Below are 18,890 nucleotides of genomic sequence, written 5' to 3'. Positions count from 1 at the left end.
TTTCGTCATGTGTAAAATGGGGATAGTAGTATTAAAAGAGATGGTGCATATGAGCGATTTAGCATAATCCCTGGTGTAAAATAAATGCACAGTGAATATTATTATTATTGTTCATTAAAAATATAACACTGCACTTTAAACTCTGCTAGGCAAGTTGAACCTTGTGATGTTGTAACATGCTTGTCAACTGTGAAAAGCAGAAATTGTTATTTCTAATAGAAAAATAGACATTTTTGATCTTAGTTATGTAATTGGTCTTTTCTAATACTTTTAGATACATGTTTTATATTTAATTAAAGGATTAATGTGTTCATTATTTAATTAACAAGCAGAGGTAAGATTTTTGTGTTTCTAAATTTTTCTAATGAAAAGATAAACTAAAAGTAGTGTTCTGTTTGTAATGTATGAATTTACTAAGTAGTTCTAAAGTGTGTTTTAACCAGTTTGAAGTTTTTTACTTGCCCAGGCCATTTAATTAAGGTTGCTGAATTTGGATATATATATTCATAATCTTAATTTTTTGTAGTAAGCACCAGATCTTTCATAATCTTTGAAAATATTGAGAACAAATGAAGCACCATTTTAGTTGATTGTGGTTTTTTGCTTACAAATGTAGGAAAGATGCTTATATTTGAGAAACCAAGTTACATTTTCAGCACTTGGGCTATTCTTTTCAACCTCTAATATACTTTCTTTGAAATAGGATATGCTGCCTCCAAGTAGTAGAAGATGCTTCAAGACTCATTACTTTCTGAGAACTGAATTGATTAAACTTGATAGAAACCTGTATAGAAATATGAAATTTGCTCTGTTTCTTACTAATATTTATTCAGGCATAGTTTAATGTAACTCATTCTTTATTTCCTAGACTTTGGCTAGGATGTTTATATGTCAATCACCTGAATCTGTTCTTGAATGCAATTTTTTTTTCTTGTTGGTTTATATGTTGAAGGCCTGTGTCTGTTTGGTTTGATAACTAAAGCCTTGGCAGCTCTGTTACATCGTTAAGTATGACTACTCCTCTTACAAAGGCATTCCTACTCCTTTTATAACTTTTTCTTAAAGTCATTCCTCACAGATTCCTGCTCCTATAAGGCTTCTCTTTCTATTATTCTTCCCCCTAAGAGTGAAGAGATCCACATTAGATGCCACTATGTTGTGAGTGACATTTTATTAGAGAGGGGGTGATAGTTTTCCACTCTACTTTTCATAAAAAGGGAAGACTTTCAACCTCTTTACTGAGTATTAGTTGAAGTTTGTACACAGATAATACCATTCACAGCTCCCTAGCCACAGTAGCATCCTCCTTGGGTACATATTTTTCATAACTATTTGTTCTTTAAACTTTGTATCACTTCATGGAACTCAATATTTTTAAATAGTGGTTGGAACTTTCCAGTAAGGATATAAATAGATCTTTGATTTCTTGGTAAGAGCTGAAGGCCCTTCCTTATGTTCCTATTGGTGATTCTTCATGATTCTTAAAAAGATTAAAATCCTTTTCTAGCTAGAATGCTGTGTTATGGAAATAGAATGGAAAGGTGAATTTTCTAAAGTTAAGGTACTTTACAATTACAAAATATGTTATAAATAAGAACCGTAAAATAGCAATAAGACATGTTACCTTCTTCAATCTACTTCTGAGGGAAAGGCTACTTTTAAAAGCTTATCTATTTGGCCCTTATCCAGTTGATATATAATTATGACGATTACATTTTATTTTTTCAACAACCATAACTAGCTACATAAATTGTATTTAATGTTTTTTTTTTTTTACATTTTTTATTTTATTTTATTTTTTATTTTAAATTGCATATATTTGGAAACTTACCCTGTGACGTAGGTCCTACCTGAGTTGCTCTATCATATTTTCTCAAACAGGCCCCAAATTGGCTACTTTTTCAATTTTCGCCTTTTTTTTTTTTTGCGGCACTTTTTATAAATTCATCTTTTTCTGGAAAAGGCTTTCAGAGTAAAATTTCCAGTAGGAGTTGAGGCTTTTTGTTAACCGCATGGATCATCCATCTCTTGTGCGTTACGTTGAGTTTTTGTCAAGGTTTGTATATCTGAAGTTGTCTCATCTTGAGAAAAATAGGAACAAGCCAAAGAGCACATGTTTACTTCAGTAACCTTTGGTCAGCCTGCAAGTGTTTATTGGGCATCTATAATAGGATAATTAAATGGGTTTTAATAAAGCAAGTACTAGCCCTGCCTGTATCACCATAGGGTCGGATTCCCTTTCTACTCTGTAGTCCTGTGTTACCACACATATGTCCCTGAATTGTAGCTCTTTATGTCCATGACTGTCTCTACCTTTTAATGCTATGTGCTCCTGAGGCCAGGGATCATAGCAGATAGATAATAGGTAACAAGGGCTTCGAAAATTATGAAATCTGGACATTTTGGATCTTGTAACACTCTGAATCTTGTTTGATCTTTTTTAGCAGGCAGTCCCCTGTCGAGGTATGATGCAAGGGCCCAGGAGGTGTGAATACTCAGCTTGTTGGGTTCCTCTAATAACACTGCTCTGGCAAAGGCGGAGCACTGGCTCACACTATCTCTTTGCAAGCAGGTGAGGTAGAAGCTCAGCTTCCCCTTGATGGTGCTGATGCCTTCCTGGTGAAAGTGGGGCACCAACTTGCATCACCTCAACTGTACACCACTTCCCTGCCTCCCCCTGGGCCCATAAGCTCTGTTCCCTGCGGACTGACGCCAAGGGAGGGGTGGGGATAGTGGAGTGGTACTTCTTGCTGCCTCAGGAAAGATTGCCTCTTTCCCCATGCGCGAGAGCAGAGGCTCGACTTCCCGCTGACAGTGCCCTGCGACCTGCTCAGCATCGCTGGGTGGGGAGAATTGGAGTTCTGTCTCCTGCTGCTTTGCGGGGGTGGGATGGAAGCTCACTCCCTGTTCAGCCCCACTGAAACTTTAAGCAGGGGAGGTAGCAGTTTTTCTTTTGCTGTTTGAGGAAGACGGATATTGCCAAAATGTTTTCTATTCTGTTAGGCCACCCTTTTCTCAATCTTCTGCCTAGAGACAACAGATTTTCCTTGGAGTTGTTTGGTTGTTGTTTTTTGCTATTATTTTTATTTGTGCCTTTAAAAAAAAAATCAGTTCTATGTTAGAGGCTTTAGCAGTGTCCTGTCTAGAGTATTTGGGAGGCAGTAAGGAAATGCAGGGAAACTCATTTCCCTGTTGTTCTTCAAGTCCTGAGGTCCCTTGAACTGCCTTCTTACATCTTTCAACCTTCCTGAGCTTGCTTGTTGTCTTATGTCCAGGTTTTTTCAGTTTTAAGGGAAGGACCTGGAAGGAATGGAGCTATTTGATCTTGGCCAGACGAGAAGTCACATCCTTTTTTATGAAGAGGGGACTAACCCTTTCAGTTACTCCTCAATGGAAGCACCAGGAGCTCTTAAGACAGTAATTTTCATACTGTACTGCCTAAAATGACTTCTTAACTTTTGTTTTTAAAAAACATGTTTTAGAGCCAAAAACAAAAAACAACAAAAAAACCTGGAAAACCACTGCTCTAGATACATGCCACTGAAAATTAAATCCAAAACTCCTTTTTCCATGTCTGTTTCTCATAGCTAGTCTTTGAACTGTTGGGAAACAGGGATTCTGTTCTATTTATTTCTGTTTTCCTGGCACTTGAAAGTGCCCAGCATGTAGTACATATCCAGTACTCTTTTGTAAAGAAATAGTCATTTATGCAGATCCATGCATGTACTCTGCCCTTTAGTTCCTTCACTATCTACTCCTTTTGGTCTTTTCCTTTTTCTCTCGCCAGGTATCCTGGATACAGCCATTGTTGATCGGGGGAAGAATGTGGTATCTGTTTCTCGGGATGGGACAGCACGACTTTGGGATTGTGGGCGCTCAGCCTGCCTGGGAGTCATTGCAGACTGTGGTTCTTCCATCAATGGAGTGGCTGTGGGTGCTGCTGACAACTCCATAAACCTCGGCTCCCCTGAGCAGATGCCCAGTGAGTTGATGACAGTATATGAATTTGTTTCCTTAGGTTCCTTCACTGTTTGCCTTAGTTCCTCCTTTTCTTCCTCCTCCTTTCCTGCTCTGTAGGTATTTCTGTTTTTATCGTAAGACTGATATTTATTGCATATCTACTACTTTTGTGTTGCTTTGAATTTACAAAGGAAGTATATGTCATAGTTACTACATTTGAGTAAGTACAGTTTAATTTAGCAGTTGAGGCTAATGCCTGTAAAACAGAGATCAATGCAGTTTTGGCTAAAATAATGATTCACTGAATGCAAGTATAATTGTTTGTTTGTTTGTTTTTTAAGAGGAGAGTGTTTTAGGTCAGTATAGATGAGAAAGGAGTCACAAAAGAAGTTGACTTGAACCTTGCAGGATGGATTCAAGTTGAACTGGGAAAGATGGGAGAATGGGACCAGGGCAGGGGTAGAGGTAGTCAGTTCACATTAAAAAACAGTATGGAGGTAAAATTATCCATTGGGTAAAGGTATGCTTGGCTGGGCCAGAATTTGGTGTAAGCTTCGTAGGGGGAAACAGGTGAGTAGAATGATAGTTCTGGTGAGTCAAAATGAAAAAGGTCCTAATAAGGCAACTTGCCTTCTTTTCTTATTTTCCTGTGATTATAACATATTTGCTTCTCTGATGGAAACAGAAGACTGTTTTTCTCCCAGTATCTCTGCCTCTAGAGCTATTAGGTCCACATAAAATTGATCAGAAAGTAGAGTTCTAGTATACCCTCTGCCCCCACAAACACACAACCTCCCTTATTATTGGCGTCCCCCACAGAGTGGTAAATTTGTTATGGTGATAGACCTATACTGATACATCATTAACACTCAAAGTTCAAGGTTGACATTGGGATTCACTCTTGATGTTGTATATTCTGTGAGTTTGGACAAATGTACAATGTCATGTATCTGTCATTATAGTATCATGCAGAAATTTCACTATCTGAAAAATTGTCTTTGCTCCACCAACTTGTTCCTTTCTCTCCTATAACCCTTGGCAACCACTGATATTTTTACTGTCTTTATGGTGTTGCCTTTTCCAGAATGCTTTGAAATCATAAACTATGTAGCCTTTTCAGATTGGCTTCTTTCACTTAGTAATATGCATTTAAGGTTCCTCTGGGTCTTTTTGTGCCTCAATAGCTCATTTCTTTTAAGCATTGAACAGTATTCCATTGTCTGAATGTACCTCAGTTTATTCATTCATTCATCTACTGAAAGACATCTTAGTTGTTTCCAAGTTCGGACAATTATGAATAAAACTGCTCTAAGTATTCCCCTGTATGTTTGGGTTAATTTTGCCCCTCATTATGAACAGTATTCTCCTCATTCTCTTAAAGTTCCCATATAGATGCACTATGGTCCAAGAACTAAAACTGTTATGACTACTAGCCTGGCCCCTCTTTGGGAATTAATGGATTGTGAAAGGAAATCCAAGAGACAGGAACTGAGTAGCCATGGAATGTGTGTCTGCTAAGTCGATTCAGTTGTGTCCAACTCTGCCACCCTGTGGACTATAGCCCACCAGGCTCCTCTGGCCAAGGGATTCTCCAGGCAAGAATACTGGAATGGGTTGCCGTTTCCTTCTCCGGGGGAGATTCCTGACCCAGGGATCAAACCTGTGTCTCTGTGTCTGGTGCATTGGCAGGCAGGTTCTTTACCACTAGCACCACAATGGATTAATAGGAAAAGTCTATTCCCCAAAGTGTGATGCATGTACAGCTAGTGGTAAACAAGATCATTTCAGGCAGTACTCATTTTTAAGTTATATATTAATACACACACATCTCACTTCAAACCTAAAATTTCACAGATACTACTTAAAATAAGGTTGAGTTTTTTAAAATCAGTTGGTTTAAATGAAGGTATTCTTGTTTTCTCTATTCCCTCACCTCCTACTTACTCTTCAGCCTGTCTTAGGTGGGTTTGTGCCCCAGTTACTTAACTGGCAGCAGCTCTTGTCAAGGTCACCAGCGACTCCATGTTGTGTAATCCAGTGTTACTTCTCTGTGGTTATCTTTCCAAATTCTCAATAGGTTGCAGCATAATACACTCTTCTTTTCAGGACACTGTTCTTTCTTGGCTTCTGTAACATCACATGACGCTGCTTTTTTTGTAGCTCATTGGCTACTGCTTCTTAGTTCTCCTTTTGTATGTTTCCTTTGTTTTACCTGTAAATATTGGAGGGTCCTCAGCCCTGCAGTTACTGTCTTAGGTGATCTTATCATTTCCATGACTTTCAATATTGTATTTAAGCTGGTGATTTCCAAAAATATATCTAAAGCATGGATCTTTTACTTGCATTTTAGACTCTATTTAAATGTCTAATAGACAGCTTGAACTTATTGTATGGAGTGTTTGATTTTTTCCAACCCCAAATCATTTTTTTTTCCATCTCAGTTAATGGCACCACCATCTCCTTGCTTAAGCTCAAAGCCTAAGATTCATTCAAGATCCACCACTGCCTTTCCTCTTGTCCCACATCAGCAAAGTCCGTCATCTCTACTTTCAGAATGTTTCTTATTTTTCCATCTCATCCTCTCCCTCCAGGTCTCTCATTTTCCTGCCAGCATCCTGATTCAGTCTGCCATTATCTGTTGCCTGCTCTGTTTTGTAATCCATTCTCATAGGAATCATCACGCTCATTTAAAAAACAGAAGTCCAGGGCTTCCCTGGTGGCTCAGTGGTGAAGAATCCACCTCCCAATGCAGGAGACACAGGTTCGATCCCTGGTCTGGGAAGATCCCACATGCCGTGGAACAACTAAGCCCATGTACAACTATTGAGCCTTTGCTCCACAAGACAAGCCACCACGGTGAGAAGCCCACATACCACAACTAGATGATGGCCCTGCTTGCCAAAACTACAGAAAAAGCCCACACAGCAACAAAGACCCAGCACAGCCAAAAATAAATAAAACTACTTTTAAAAAAATGTAAATTGAGCTGTATCACTCTCCTGTGTCCCTCTCTCCTCCAGCGGCCTCCTTCTTTATTGTTACATATGTTTGGCCCTACTTTGTTTAGCATCGTACTCTGTACATTGTTCCAAATATGGTATCTTTCCACATTACAAAGGACTTGATAATCATAATATTTTAAAATTGGATTTATTGAGGTATATTTTACATATAGTAAAAGTCACTTTTTTTTAATCACACAGTTCTGTGAGTTTTGACAAATATGTACAGTCATATAAATAATACCAATGTCAAGATACAGAACATAATAAATGTTTTTTAAAACTAATAAGTAAGTGACTAACAGAGTAATTCAGTAAACAGCTGTCAATAGCTGTGTTTTCTGAGTACTGCCAGCTGATCATCCTAGCCCATTATTGACATAGCTCATCTGTCATGCAGGTGAACGAGAGGTTGGAACAGAGTCGAAAATGCTGCTGTTGGCCCGAGAAGATAAGAAACTTCAGTGCTTGGGACTGCAGAGCAGGCAGCCGGCAAGTGGTTCCTCTAAGACCTTTGAACACTGGGCAACCTAGGTCACACTGATTCTTGCAAAGCTGTTTTAAAAGCATTTCTAATTTCTCTGTATGTTCACCTTTTTTAGAAACTACATGTGTGAAAGGTAGTACAGTATAGTAATTAAGAGCATGTGGTATGGGATAAGGGCAACATTTAAATCCTAGCTCTTCCTAATGGCTATGATATTGGACTCATTACTTAACCTCTCTGAGCCTGTTTCCTCATCACTAAACTTGTCATAGTAGGACTTGTACGTAGGGTTATGTGATAATATTAAATGACCTACTGCTTTGTGACCTTTATTAAGTCACTTTCCCACTGGCCCTTAGTGTTCTATATGTAAAATGATGAGGTTCTATAGATTTTCTTCCTCCTGTAAGGTAATGTGGAGATTTTTTGAGTAAAGTTCTCATGCATTCAGGGCTCTCAATTAGTGACCAGAATGTCTCTTATAGAAGAATGGGGTTTTCTTCCTTCATTTCCTGGGATTTTGCCAAGCAGGCTATGCTCTTAATTAAACTTGGAGTTCCTTTAGATTAGAGTTTCTAAATTTCTTTCCAGTTGCTGTCATCATCACCCAGACAACATTAATGATTTGGTTTGGCTTTGTATTTTCATTTCGTCTCACTACTTCATTGTGCTGGTGATGTTTCCATTTTCAAAGTTCTGGGAGCATCGCTATTTTTGATCATACTGCCTTTGCACTCTGAATTTCCATGCTGGCTTTTACTTCCAAAGGGAAGTCAGAGGGTTTTGTTTGTTTTGTTTCTTTCTTTCATTTTTTTTTTTTTAGAACATTTAAACTTTACTCTTTGAACTAATAGTAAGAAATTAAAATCTAATACTTTTTTATTTTCTTAAGTACATGGGTAAATTGTGATTTCTTAAATTGCCACATTAAGTGTGTTTCTTTACCTTCAAAAGATTGTCATCAAAAAAAAAAGATTGTCATCAGTGTCTTGAAGCAAAACGTAAATGTGTGAATTGCAATTGTTTAGCAAATGGAAGGTTGTGCTGAAAACAGGAAAAAGAACGATTTTTGGTGTTGAGGATCCCATGAGTCAATGTGTTGAGGGGAAATAGTGTGAAAACTGTTACCTTAGACTATGATATTATATAACCTGCTTAAGTCCTCAGCCAGCCTCAGGTTCCTGAAATCCTGGGAGTGCTTCCCCCTCAGTTGTTGGTGAATACTTAGTTTAGATCAGGAGTTCTTAAAAGGAGAAGAAAGAAATTCTGTACTAAAAATAGTAAAATTCTTCTTTTCTTGGTGCCTGTTTATTCCTGGAAACGAATCTTTAAACAGCATTTTTGTCTCCTACTTGTTCCCAGCTGTTCCTCTTTATTGGCTCAGATGCCTTCAACTGCTGTACTTTTCTCTCTGGCTTCTTGCTATTGGCTGGGACACAGGATGGAAACATTTATCAGCTGGATGTAAGGAGTCCAAGGTGAGTCACCATTCATTTGCATGATGCAGGTCTTCTGCAGAGTGGAAATTTTTATTGGCTTTCACAGTGATTTAATCTGGCGTATAGATTGCTGTTGAATCAAGGGTATATTTTTCCATTTATAAAGGCTTTCCAGTGTGAATTGTCTGATTGTTCTTATTATTCCTGGAATCACATTGAAAGGTAATTTGATTCATGCTGTCATGATTTCTTTTAAATTAAGCTTAAATAATGAACTAACATCTCACTTACAATAATTGTATAAAACCTTTAATTTTAAGGACCTTAGTAATTCTCTTCATGGTATTACATCTGGGTTGGCCTGAGATTGATCATTTATAGTTCAAGTAAGCCAGCTCTGATTCTTTATTTGACTGTGATCATAACCCATCTTATATAGGCTTTATCCTGGTCTTATATATATCCAAAAAGAGTCCATAACCTGTTTGTCCCAGGACTTAACATTTTCTACTGTCACTTCCTCTTTCTGCTTCCTTCCTTTGTTCAACTGTTACTTACTGAATGGCTCCTATAGGCATTAAGCTTTGTTCAGGGCACCACACAACAGAAATAAAAGATAAAGACTCTGCCTTTGAGGCATTTGGAGTCTAATAATATAGATGGACAAGTAAAAGACTGTTAGGACACAGTATGATTAGTGATCTCAAGAATTTGAGGAAGCACCAAGAAGGAGAGAAAAGAAATACTCTGAGGAAATGCAGCTTTAATCGATCTTGTCTAGCAGAAAGTTACCAAGTAGAGAAAAGAAGGACCTGCCTTAGGCAGAATAGCATATAGAGAAGCATGAAGGCATGTGGAAGTATGGCACTGTAAGGTGTCTCTGAGTAGTTTGACAAGACAAGTATATACCCTGCCAGTGGAGTAGTGATGAGCAGTGATGCCAGAAAGGAAAACTGGAATTTGCTTAGAAAGGACTTATATACCATGCCAAGGAGTTTGGACTTTATTCCAAGAGCAGTGAAAAAATTTCAGCTAAAGAGTGACTAGCATATACCTTCTCTTTCATAATTTAAGTTACTTTATTTTTGTACTTTTTTTGCTCCATAGAGATAGGGAATCTGATCACTGTTATAAAATCTCATAATTATAAAAATTATAAAATCATCAATTATAAAAATTTATTCTCATCTTCCTGTTTGATTTTACAGAGTTCTAACAATTTTAATATATCACAGCTGACTTAATTCTGTCTATAAAGAGATTAACATATTGTTAACATTGTTATCTTAAATGCTTGTCAGGCTTCCTCTAAAAACTGGAAATATCAGTGGTTACTTAGTTCATTCAGCTCAGTAACATATTTAGAGACATGTTTAGATTTCCTCCAAGGTGGTTTTGAATGGACTACTTTGATCTACCATCTAAGGATCTTGCCAGGAAAGAAACTGTATGAATGTTTAATCTCTGTCCATATTTGCCCAGTGTGCTGTTAAGCAGTTAGTACTGTAGGTTGAATATAGTCAAGTATTGCTTTTTAAGGGAAAGAGTAAAATTACTCCATTTATTCTGTATCCTAGGACTCCAGTACAAGTCATCCACAGATCAGGAGCACCAGTTATGTCTCTGCTGAGTTTCAGAGATGGATTCATTGCTAGCCAAGGTGGGTCCAGGGGCCAGTTGAGGGAGGTGGTTCTATATCATTCAGTGAAACATAGGTTTAAGTTCCTGGTCTGTGGCAGGGCTAGGGGCATCATCCTCCATGATTCTTTGGCATATTGTGCTTTTTCACATAACGTTTAACACCCTAATTGTAATTAATCTGTGCCCCCTCCAATGTAAGCTCCTTCAGAGTAGTGACTGTGCCTTATCACGTTGCCCCCAGCATTTTATTCAGTGTCCACCATGTAACTGGTGCTCAGTAAACACTGTCAGAATAAATATACTGGCTCTTATTACAGATTATTGAGAATTCAGTTAACAAATCTGTTACAGTCTCTGCTCTAAAGGAGCTCATAGTTAGTAAGGCAGACAGACATGTGGACATGTGCTTAAATACAGTTTGATAAGTACTGCAGCAGAATACTGTATGGGAATGTGGGGAACAGCTAACTTGAGTGGTAGGAGTACTGCAGGCATGTCTTCGTGGACTTGTTTGCTTTAGTCGCTGAGTTGTGTCCAACTCTTGCGACTCCATGGACTATAGGCCGCTAGGCTCCTCTGTCCATGGGATTTCCCAGGCAAAAATACCGGATTGAGTTGCCATTTCCTTCCCCAGGGGATCTTCCAGATTCTTTACTACTGAGTGACTTGGGAATCCCCTTCATGGACTAAGCAACATGTAATCCAATGACTATTTTACCAACTGGAGATGTAAATAATGCACATTGACGGCCAAAGCTGTAGTGGGTTCAAAGTCATAGATGAGTGAAAGGGGGCAGAAAGAAGGGATCTGTCCTTTAGTTGCCTATCTACCATACAGTAGGTACTGTGTTTGATGCTTTACAAAGACAGTCTGGGTAAAGTGAGTGAGTACCTTGGTGTAAGCAGTACAGAACATTTGGAATGGAGTTTGGGAGTGGGATTGGGAGAAATGCATGGAAGAAGGTGTCCATTAGGGGACGCTGAATCCTCATAGGAATGATTTAGGTGAGGAGGACTGGCCTATAGGCCTGGAGGGACCATCTTACCTTAGTACTTCAGTGTATCAGTTAGGATATTTTTGGCTGTTAGTAGCAGAAGACTCAACTGAAAATGGCTTCAGTAATTCAGAAAGTGTAGTACTTCATTTACAAGACATCCAGATTTATGGTGGCTCCAGATTATATTAATTTAGTGATTTGAAAACAAATTCAGTGGAGAAACTAAGAAAAATTGACAGCTCACTCAGTGTGGTATCCTGGATTGTATCCAGGATGTTTAAAGACTGGTAAAATCCAAAACAGTATTGAATTAAAAAAATTAATGAAAGCTTTAACAAGAAGAGAAGAAATAAAATCAAGAACGCAGCTTTTCTCTGTTTTTTTGGCACTTTCCTCCTTAGCATACTAGCTTTTGTCCTCAGTCTTATTCCCTTCAAGGTTACAGTGCAGGATAGCTGCAGCAAATCTTATCTTCACATAACATGCATATTGTTATCCCTTTTAAGAATGAGAAACATTTCCTCAGGAGCAACCCGGCAGACTTACTAATCTCCTACGTCATTGATCAGAATTATGTAATATATGCCGTGCCCAGAAGACCTAAATAGACATTTCTCCAAAGAAGATATACAGATGGCCCACAGGCACATGAAAAGATGCTCAGCAATGCCAGTATTAGAGAAATGCAAATCAAACCCACAATGAAGTATCACTTCACACCAGTCAGAAAGTCTACAAAGAATAAAAGCTGGAGAGGGTGTTTAGAAAATGGAACCCTCCTACACTGTTAGTAGGAATCTAAATTTGTACAGCCACCATGGAAAACAGTATGGTGGTTCCTTAAAAAAACTGAAAATAGAGTTGCCATATGATCTAGCAATCCTACGAACTCCTGGATATATAGAAAAGACAAAAACTAGTTCAAAGAGATACATGTGCTCCCATGTCCATAGCAGCAATATTTGTAATAGCCAAGATGTAGAAACAACCCAGATGTCCGTTAACAGGTGACTTGCTTAAGAAGATGTGGTGTTGTACGTCCTTGGTGGCCCAGTGGATAGGAAAACACAGGTTTGATCCCTGGTCTGGGAAGATTCCACATGCTCCAGAGCAACTAAGCCCATGCGCCCCAACTTCTGAGCCTGTGCTCTTGAGCCCATGTGCCTCAACTACTGAGCCTGCATGCTGCAGATACTGAAGCCCCCATGCCTAGAACTTGTGCTCCACGACAAGAAAAACCACCGCGATGAGAAGCCTGAACACTGCAGTGAAGAGTAGCCCTCACTCACTGCAATTCAAGAAAGCCTGCTTGCAGCAATGAAGACCTAGTGAATAGGTCTTCATTTATTTATTTGTTAATTTATATTTATATTTATATAAAAATGGCAGTTGTGTATGGTGTAATCTCATCATCCTATGATCTTTGGTGAACGAGTTCACTTTTCTAAGTCTCTACTTAGAGATAAAATAGGTACTTGACATAAAGTAGATATTCTGTAAGTGATAGTTTCTTCTTACTCTTGTAACTAACCCTTGCTCTTGTGAAGTGAAAGTTGCTCAGTCGTGTCCGACTCTTTGCCACCCCATGGACTCTACAGTCCATGGAATTCTCTAGGCTAGAATACTGGAGTGTAACCATTCCCTTCTCCAGGGGATCTTCCCAACCCAGGGATCAAATCCAGATCTCCTGCATTGCAATCAGATTCTTTACCAACTGAGCTATCAGGGAAGCCTTGCTCATAACCCTTGCCCTATGCCCTCCTAAAAAAGTGTTTCTGATCATCATGATCCAATAGCGAAGTACACACTCACCAAAATTAGAATTATAGTATAGGGAAAGATATGTGCAAGTGTCAGAGCAATAGTAAGTGTTACAAGAGGTCAATGGAGAAAGGGTTTATTATATTGGGTGGTTAGAGATGGCTTCCTAGACAAAATGGGAATGAAGCTTGGGCTTATCAAGTAGGTTTGTGTGTGGAAACTTGAATGCAGAGGAAGAGCTATAGTAATTACACTTTCTTACCTCCCTGTACCTCTAAGCCAGACCACCTGACCTGCCTCTTTAGAAACCTGTATGCAGGTCAGGAAGCAACAGTTAAAACTGGACATGGAACAACAAACTGGTTCCAAATAGGAAAAGGAGGACATCAAGGCTGTATATTGTCACCCTGCTTATTTAACTTATATGCAGAGTACATCATGAGAAACGCTGGGCTGGATGAAGCACAAGCTGGAATCAAGATTGCCGAGAGAAATATCAATAACCTCAGATATGCAGGTGACACCACCCTTATGGCAGAAAGTGAAGAAAAACTAAAGAGTCTCTTGATGAAAGTGAAAGAGGAGAGTGAAAAAGTTGGCTTAAGCTCAACATTCAGAAACGAAGATCATGGCATCCAGTCCTATCACTTCATGGCAGATAGATGCAGAAACAGTGGCTGACTATTTTGGGGGGCTCCAAAATCACTGTAGATGGTGACTGCAGCCATGAAATTAAAAGACGCTTACTCCTTGGAAGAAAAGTTTTGACCAACCTAGATAGCATATTAAAAAGCAGAGACATTACTTTGCTAACAAAGGTCCGTCTCATCAAGGCTATGGTTTTTCCATTGGTCATGTATGGATGTGAGAGTTGGACTGTGAAGAAAGCTGAGCGCCGAAGAATTGATGCTTTTGAACTGTGGTGTTGGAGAAGACTCTTGAGAGTCCCTTGGACTACAAGGAGATCGAACCAGTCCATCCTAAAGAAGATTAGTCCTGGGTGTTCATTGGAAGGACTGATGTTGAAGCTAGAGAGAGGATGATATGGTTGGGTGGCATCATTGACTCGATAGACATGGGTTTGGGTGGACTCCGGGAGTTGGTGATGGACAGGGAGGCCTGGCGTGCTGCAGTTCATGGGGTCGCAAAGAATCAGACACGACTGAGTAACTGAACTGAACTGAACCTCTAAAATATAAGGATTTTTTTTTGAAAAAGGTTATTTTTAATAATGAGAATGCAGGAAAGAAGATCCTCTGTATACTGCTGGGTCCAGTATAGATTGATTAACAGATAAAATTGATTAATTTATATATAATTTTGGAAAGCAGTTTTTCAAATTTTAAATGTTTGAAATGGTTAGTTAATATCTTTTGATTCTTTTCCAGAGTTCTGTACAAAGTCATAGTCTTAATATAGAAAAAGCTTTATGCATAAAGATATTCTTCTATGCTATGTGCTCTCAACCATATAAAATAAAAATTTATACAGAAAAGGTTAGAAAAATACATTAAACTATGAATAGTATTTATCTTTGAGTGGTAGATATGGATGATTTTTTTAACTTCTGTTTATTTTTCTTTTTAAGTTTTTTGGATACCATGCCATTCAGCACTCAGGATCTTAGTTCCCTGACCAGGGATTGAACTCATGTCCCCTGCATTGGAAGGCAGATTCTTAACCACTGGACCACCAAGGATGTCCCTAGGATCATAGTTGTCTTAAAGAAAACATTTATATAGGGAAATTACCTGTTAAAAATCATTGTCTAGGATAAGATTGCAAATACTTGTATAAGCCTGTAGTTGCTTGCTCTGTGCTGTTGGTGGTTATTGCTAATCAAAGACAACTCTTCCCATTGAGCTTGCACTTGGCCTTCAAATCCTCTTGAGCCCAGCATTTTAGGGAGTCACTGTAGGACCTCATATCTGGCCCACCATGAGTCCTGTTTGCCACTCTGGGTCTTAAGACAATTTTCTTTAGGCTAGTGATGTACAGAAATAAATTAAAATATTGAGGAAGTTTTCTGTCTTTTAGGTGATGGAAGCTGTTTCATTGTCCAGCAAGACTTAGACTATGTGATTGAGCTCACTGGGGCTGACTGTGAACCTGTGTACAAGGTACAGACCTGAGATGAAACCAGGCCTGGGTGATTTTCACCTGGGACCCAGGGCTTTGGAGGGGACTGAATCCAGAAACTTTGTGATTACTAGGGATAATAAAATACTTACGAGTGGGACAGAAAGAAATAATTGAGTCAGAGTATCTTCATCGTTTACTGGCTCTAGAAACTGAAAAAATCACTTTGCTTCCTCAGTCTGTCAGTTTATCTATAAAATGAGGATAACAGTGAAATAATGCATATGAAAACTCTATTCTGTAAATATTACTTTTATTGTTGTTGTTGTTATTTAAGTTCAAGACTGATTTGATTAGAGTGTGGTGTTGGAGAAGACTCTTGAGAGTCCCTTGGACTGCAAGGAGATCCAACCAGTCCATCCTAAAGGAAATCAGTCCTGAATATTCATTGGAAGGACTGATGTCGAAGCTGAAACTCCAGTACTTTGGCCACCTGATGTGAAGAGCTGACTCATTTGAAAAGACCCTGATGCTGGGAAAGATTGAAAGCGGGAGGAGAAGGGGATGACAGAGGATGAGAAGGTTGGATGGCATCACCGACTCAGTGGACATGAGTTTGAGTAAATTCCGGGAGTTGGTGATGGACAGGGAGGCCTGGCGTGTTGCAGTCATGGGGTCGCAAAGAGTCGGGACTGAGCTAGTGAACTGAACTGAGGAAAGAGAAAAATGAAAGGGAAAATAATGTTTGTTGACCAGACATTGTTCTAGCTATTTTACATATCATATTTAATCATTGTTATCATACCTTGAGGTATAGATATTATTATTCCTATTATTTTCTTATATTTAAAAAATTTTTATAATTTATGCACATGTATAAAAATTCGAACAGTGCAGAACTGTGCAGACTTAAAAGTCTGCTTTAAGACTTTTGGTTCCACTGTTTCCTAAAGTAACTAGCATTAATAGTTTGTCATGTATCTTTTAAGACTGCTTTTGGAGAATTTGTACTCAGACCTTTGTTTATGTAGTTATGTAAATAATATAGTTTTGTCTTTAGTTTATACATAATTGGGATCATCCTGTTATGTATTGCTGTATGACTTGGGTTATTTTAGTTAACATTTTAGAGCTCTTTTCAGACAAATGCTTGTAGATATACTTCATTTTTAAAAATTCCTGCATAGTGTTCTATATTGTGAATTAACACATCATTTTGATATTGTTAATGAAGAAACAGGACCAAAGAGGTTGAGAAAGCTGCCTTAGGTCATACAGCTACATATTGGCACACCTGTGATTAAAGTTAACTCCAGAATTCATGCTATTTGCATTAAATTAATGGTTCTTAATCTCCTTTGTCTCAGACTGCTTCGAGAATTTGATGAAATCCTTCTCAGGAATAAAAGGCACTTATTTATTTATTTATTTTTTAAAAGGCACTTATTGAGAACTTCTTTGCATATAATGTTATGAGGTTCGGAGATACCCAGGCCTTCCTTTTTTATTTTTTTTCCTCCCCTGAAGGCTTCCACGTATACTTTAATAACAGATGTAAGGGACCAACTTAATTTTAGCTGCACCCCCTCTTTATTCCTAAACTCTGTCAAAAGAGATTTTAGGGATTAATGTGACAGCGCCCTCTTCTGGAGGAGGCTGTATAGTTCAGTCCCTAAGACGCGTCTGACTCTTACGACCCCATTGACTGTAGAACCCATGGATTGTAGCTTGCCGGACTCCCCTGTTCTCCACCATCTCCCAGAGTTTGCTCAAACTCAAGTCCATAGAATCAGTGATACTATCTAACCATCTCATCCCCTGCCGCCCCCTTCTACCCAGGCTTTTCTGTGGACCATCTGCTCCCCTGTACAGACCCCTCTGCTCTAAACCATGTACAACACTAGTCCGTTTTCTCTCCAATTGGCCACTTAGTTTCTCTGTTCTGTACTCATGAGCTCCCTTGAGCCTGGTCAGCTATTTTTAAAATATATAACATGGATGTAAAAAAAGAAAAAAAATGGATGTAATTCTTGTCTTTGGAGTCAGTACCACTTAGTTTCTCTGTTCTGTACTCATGAGCTCCCTTGATCCTGGTCAGCTATTTTTAAAATATATAACATGGATGTAAAAAAAAAAAAAAAAAAATGGATGTAATTCTTGTCTTTGGAGTCAGTAAATATTCTCAGACTCCCTTATGCTAGTAGGGGTCAATGACAAGACTCTTATGTTTTTGAAGTAGAAGAACCCCAGGCTTCCTTTGAGCTGTGAACTCTTTGTGTTCCAGGTAGCCACATGGGAGAAGCAGATCTACACATGTTGTCGAGATGGTCTTGTGCGACGCTATCAGCTCTCTGACCTCTGACCCCTTGGGAAGAGGAGTCCCAGTAAATGAAAAGGATTGACTCTGATCAACAGTGAGCAGAAACATCATCAGGGACCATGGACGACCATGAGTGACCTTTGTTGTATTGGGTACCCTTCGGAAACAATAAAAAGTCAGCTGCTTTTGGCCCATGTGGAGCTGTCATTCCATGACAAGACCCACTTTGAACTGAGTAGGAAGCTCACATGTGCTCGCTGCATTTGTCCCAACTTCTCCCTTAAACTCAGCCCAGCACATACGGCAAGTAAATGGATGCTTATAGTGTGATTCCACACTGATTGTGTTCAGTGTTTGCAAGGACTGGAGAACTAAAGCCTGTTCTCTGGAGGAAATAAAGAGAATATGGAGGAATCTGAATTTGAAAAACTTTGTTAAATATTCTTTCTGTAGCGAAAAGTCAGTCACGGTGATGGGATTCCTTTCTCAGGCACTTCCTATCAGCCTGTCTATAGGGAAGGGCTACTTGACAGTAGCAGTAAGTATCCCATGTGCAACCTGGGAAAGATTCTTATACAAGAAGGGTAGTAACCACCATCCCAGTTTTCCTCAGATTAAGGGGTTTCCTGCTATATGGGACTTTCTGTCCTGGGCAAACTGATATGATTGGTTATCCTTTATATAGGTGATGAAGTTGAATCATCATTGTAAAGGTGACAGCTGTCGAAGTGTGGTTCTTAGAGTAGCTGTATCAGATCACCCGGGAACTTGTTAGAAATTATGGGAACTGCCTCCCCTTTTCAGACTTAAATCAGAAATGCTATGGATGGGGCCCACAATCAGTATTTTAACGATTTCCAGGTGATTCTAATTCCTGCTAAAATATGAGAGACAAAAAGAGATGGTGAAGGGCAATTTAGTCATAGATGGAACTCAGTGCTCGTGGATGAGGCTGAAGTGGTTGACAGGGTCCAAATAGTAAAGGGGCTTAAATGCTAGGTAAGGAGCTTGAGCTTCACTTGGTTGGCATTGGGGAGCCACAGAACACTTTTTAAAGCAAGGGTACAACATGGTCACTTCTTTTTTTCCTTAAACATAAAAATGGAGTCATAATTATATATATTCCATGGTTTATTTTCATGTAGTGTCTCTGAGTTCTTTACATCTCAATACAGTTGGACTTTCCTCATTCTTTTTAATAAA

At 38.8% G+C, this 18,890-nt stretch overlaps 1 protein-coding gene across 1 annotated transcript in view; it reads left to right on the top strand.

Annotated features, from left to right (window-relative positions):
• Window positions 1-18,116, top strand: part of PAAF1 (proteasomal ATPase associated factor 1) — a 36,661-nt gene extending 18,545 nt beyond the window's left edge. The window contains exons 7-12 of the mRNA XM_065944218.1: window positions 3,788-3,982; window positions 7,363-7,454; window positions 8,812-8,927; window positions 10,466-10,548; window positions 15,326-15,408; window positions 17,652-18,116. Coding sequence (XP_065800290.1) covers window positions 3,788-3,982; window positions 7,363-7,454; window positions 8,812-8,927; window positions 10,466-10,548; window positions 15,326-15,408; window positions 17,652-17,729 — 647 coding nt within the window. The 3' untranslated portion in view covers window positions 17,730-18,116. The remainder of the gene's footprint in view (window positions 1-3,787; window positions 3,983-7,362; window positions 7,455-8,811; window positions 8,928-10,465; window positions 10,549-15,325; window positions 15,409-17,651) is intronic.
• Window positions 18,117-18,890: the final 774 nt, after the last annotated feature.

Source organism: Muntiacus reevesi, chromosome 9 (genome assembly GCF_963930625.1).
Source record: "Muntiacus reevesi chromosome 9, mMunRee1.1, whole genome shotgun sequence".
NCBI classification, from domain to species: domain Eukaryota; kingdom Metazoa; phylum Chordata; class Mammalia; order Artiodactyla; family Cervidae; genus Muntiacus; species Muntiacus reevesi.
The sequence above is the reverse complement of the archived record's forward strand: the minus strand, read 5'-3'. Positions and strand labels throughout refer to the sequence as shown.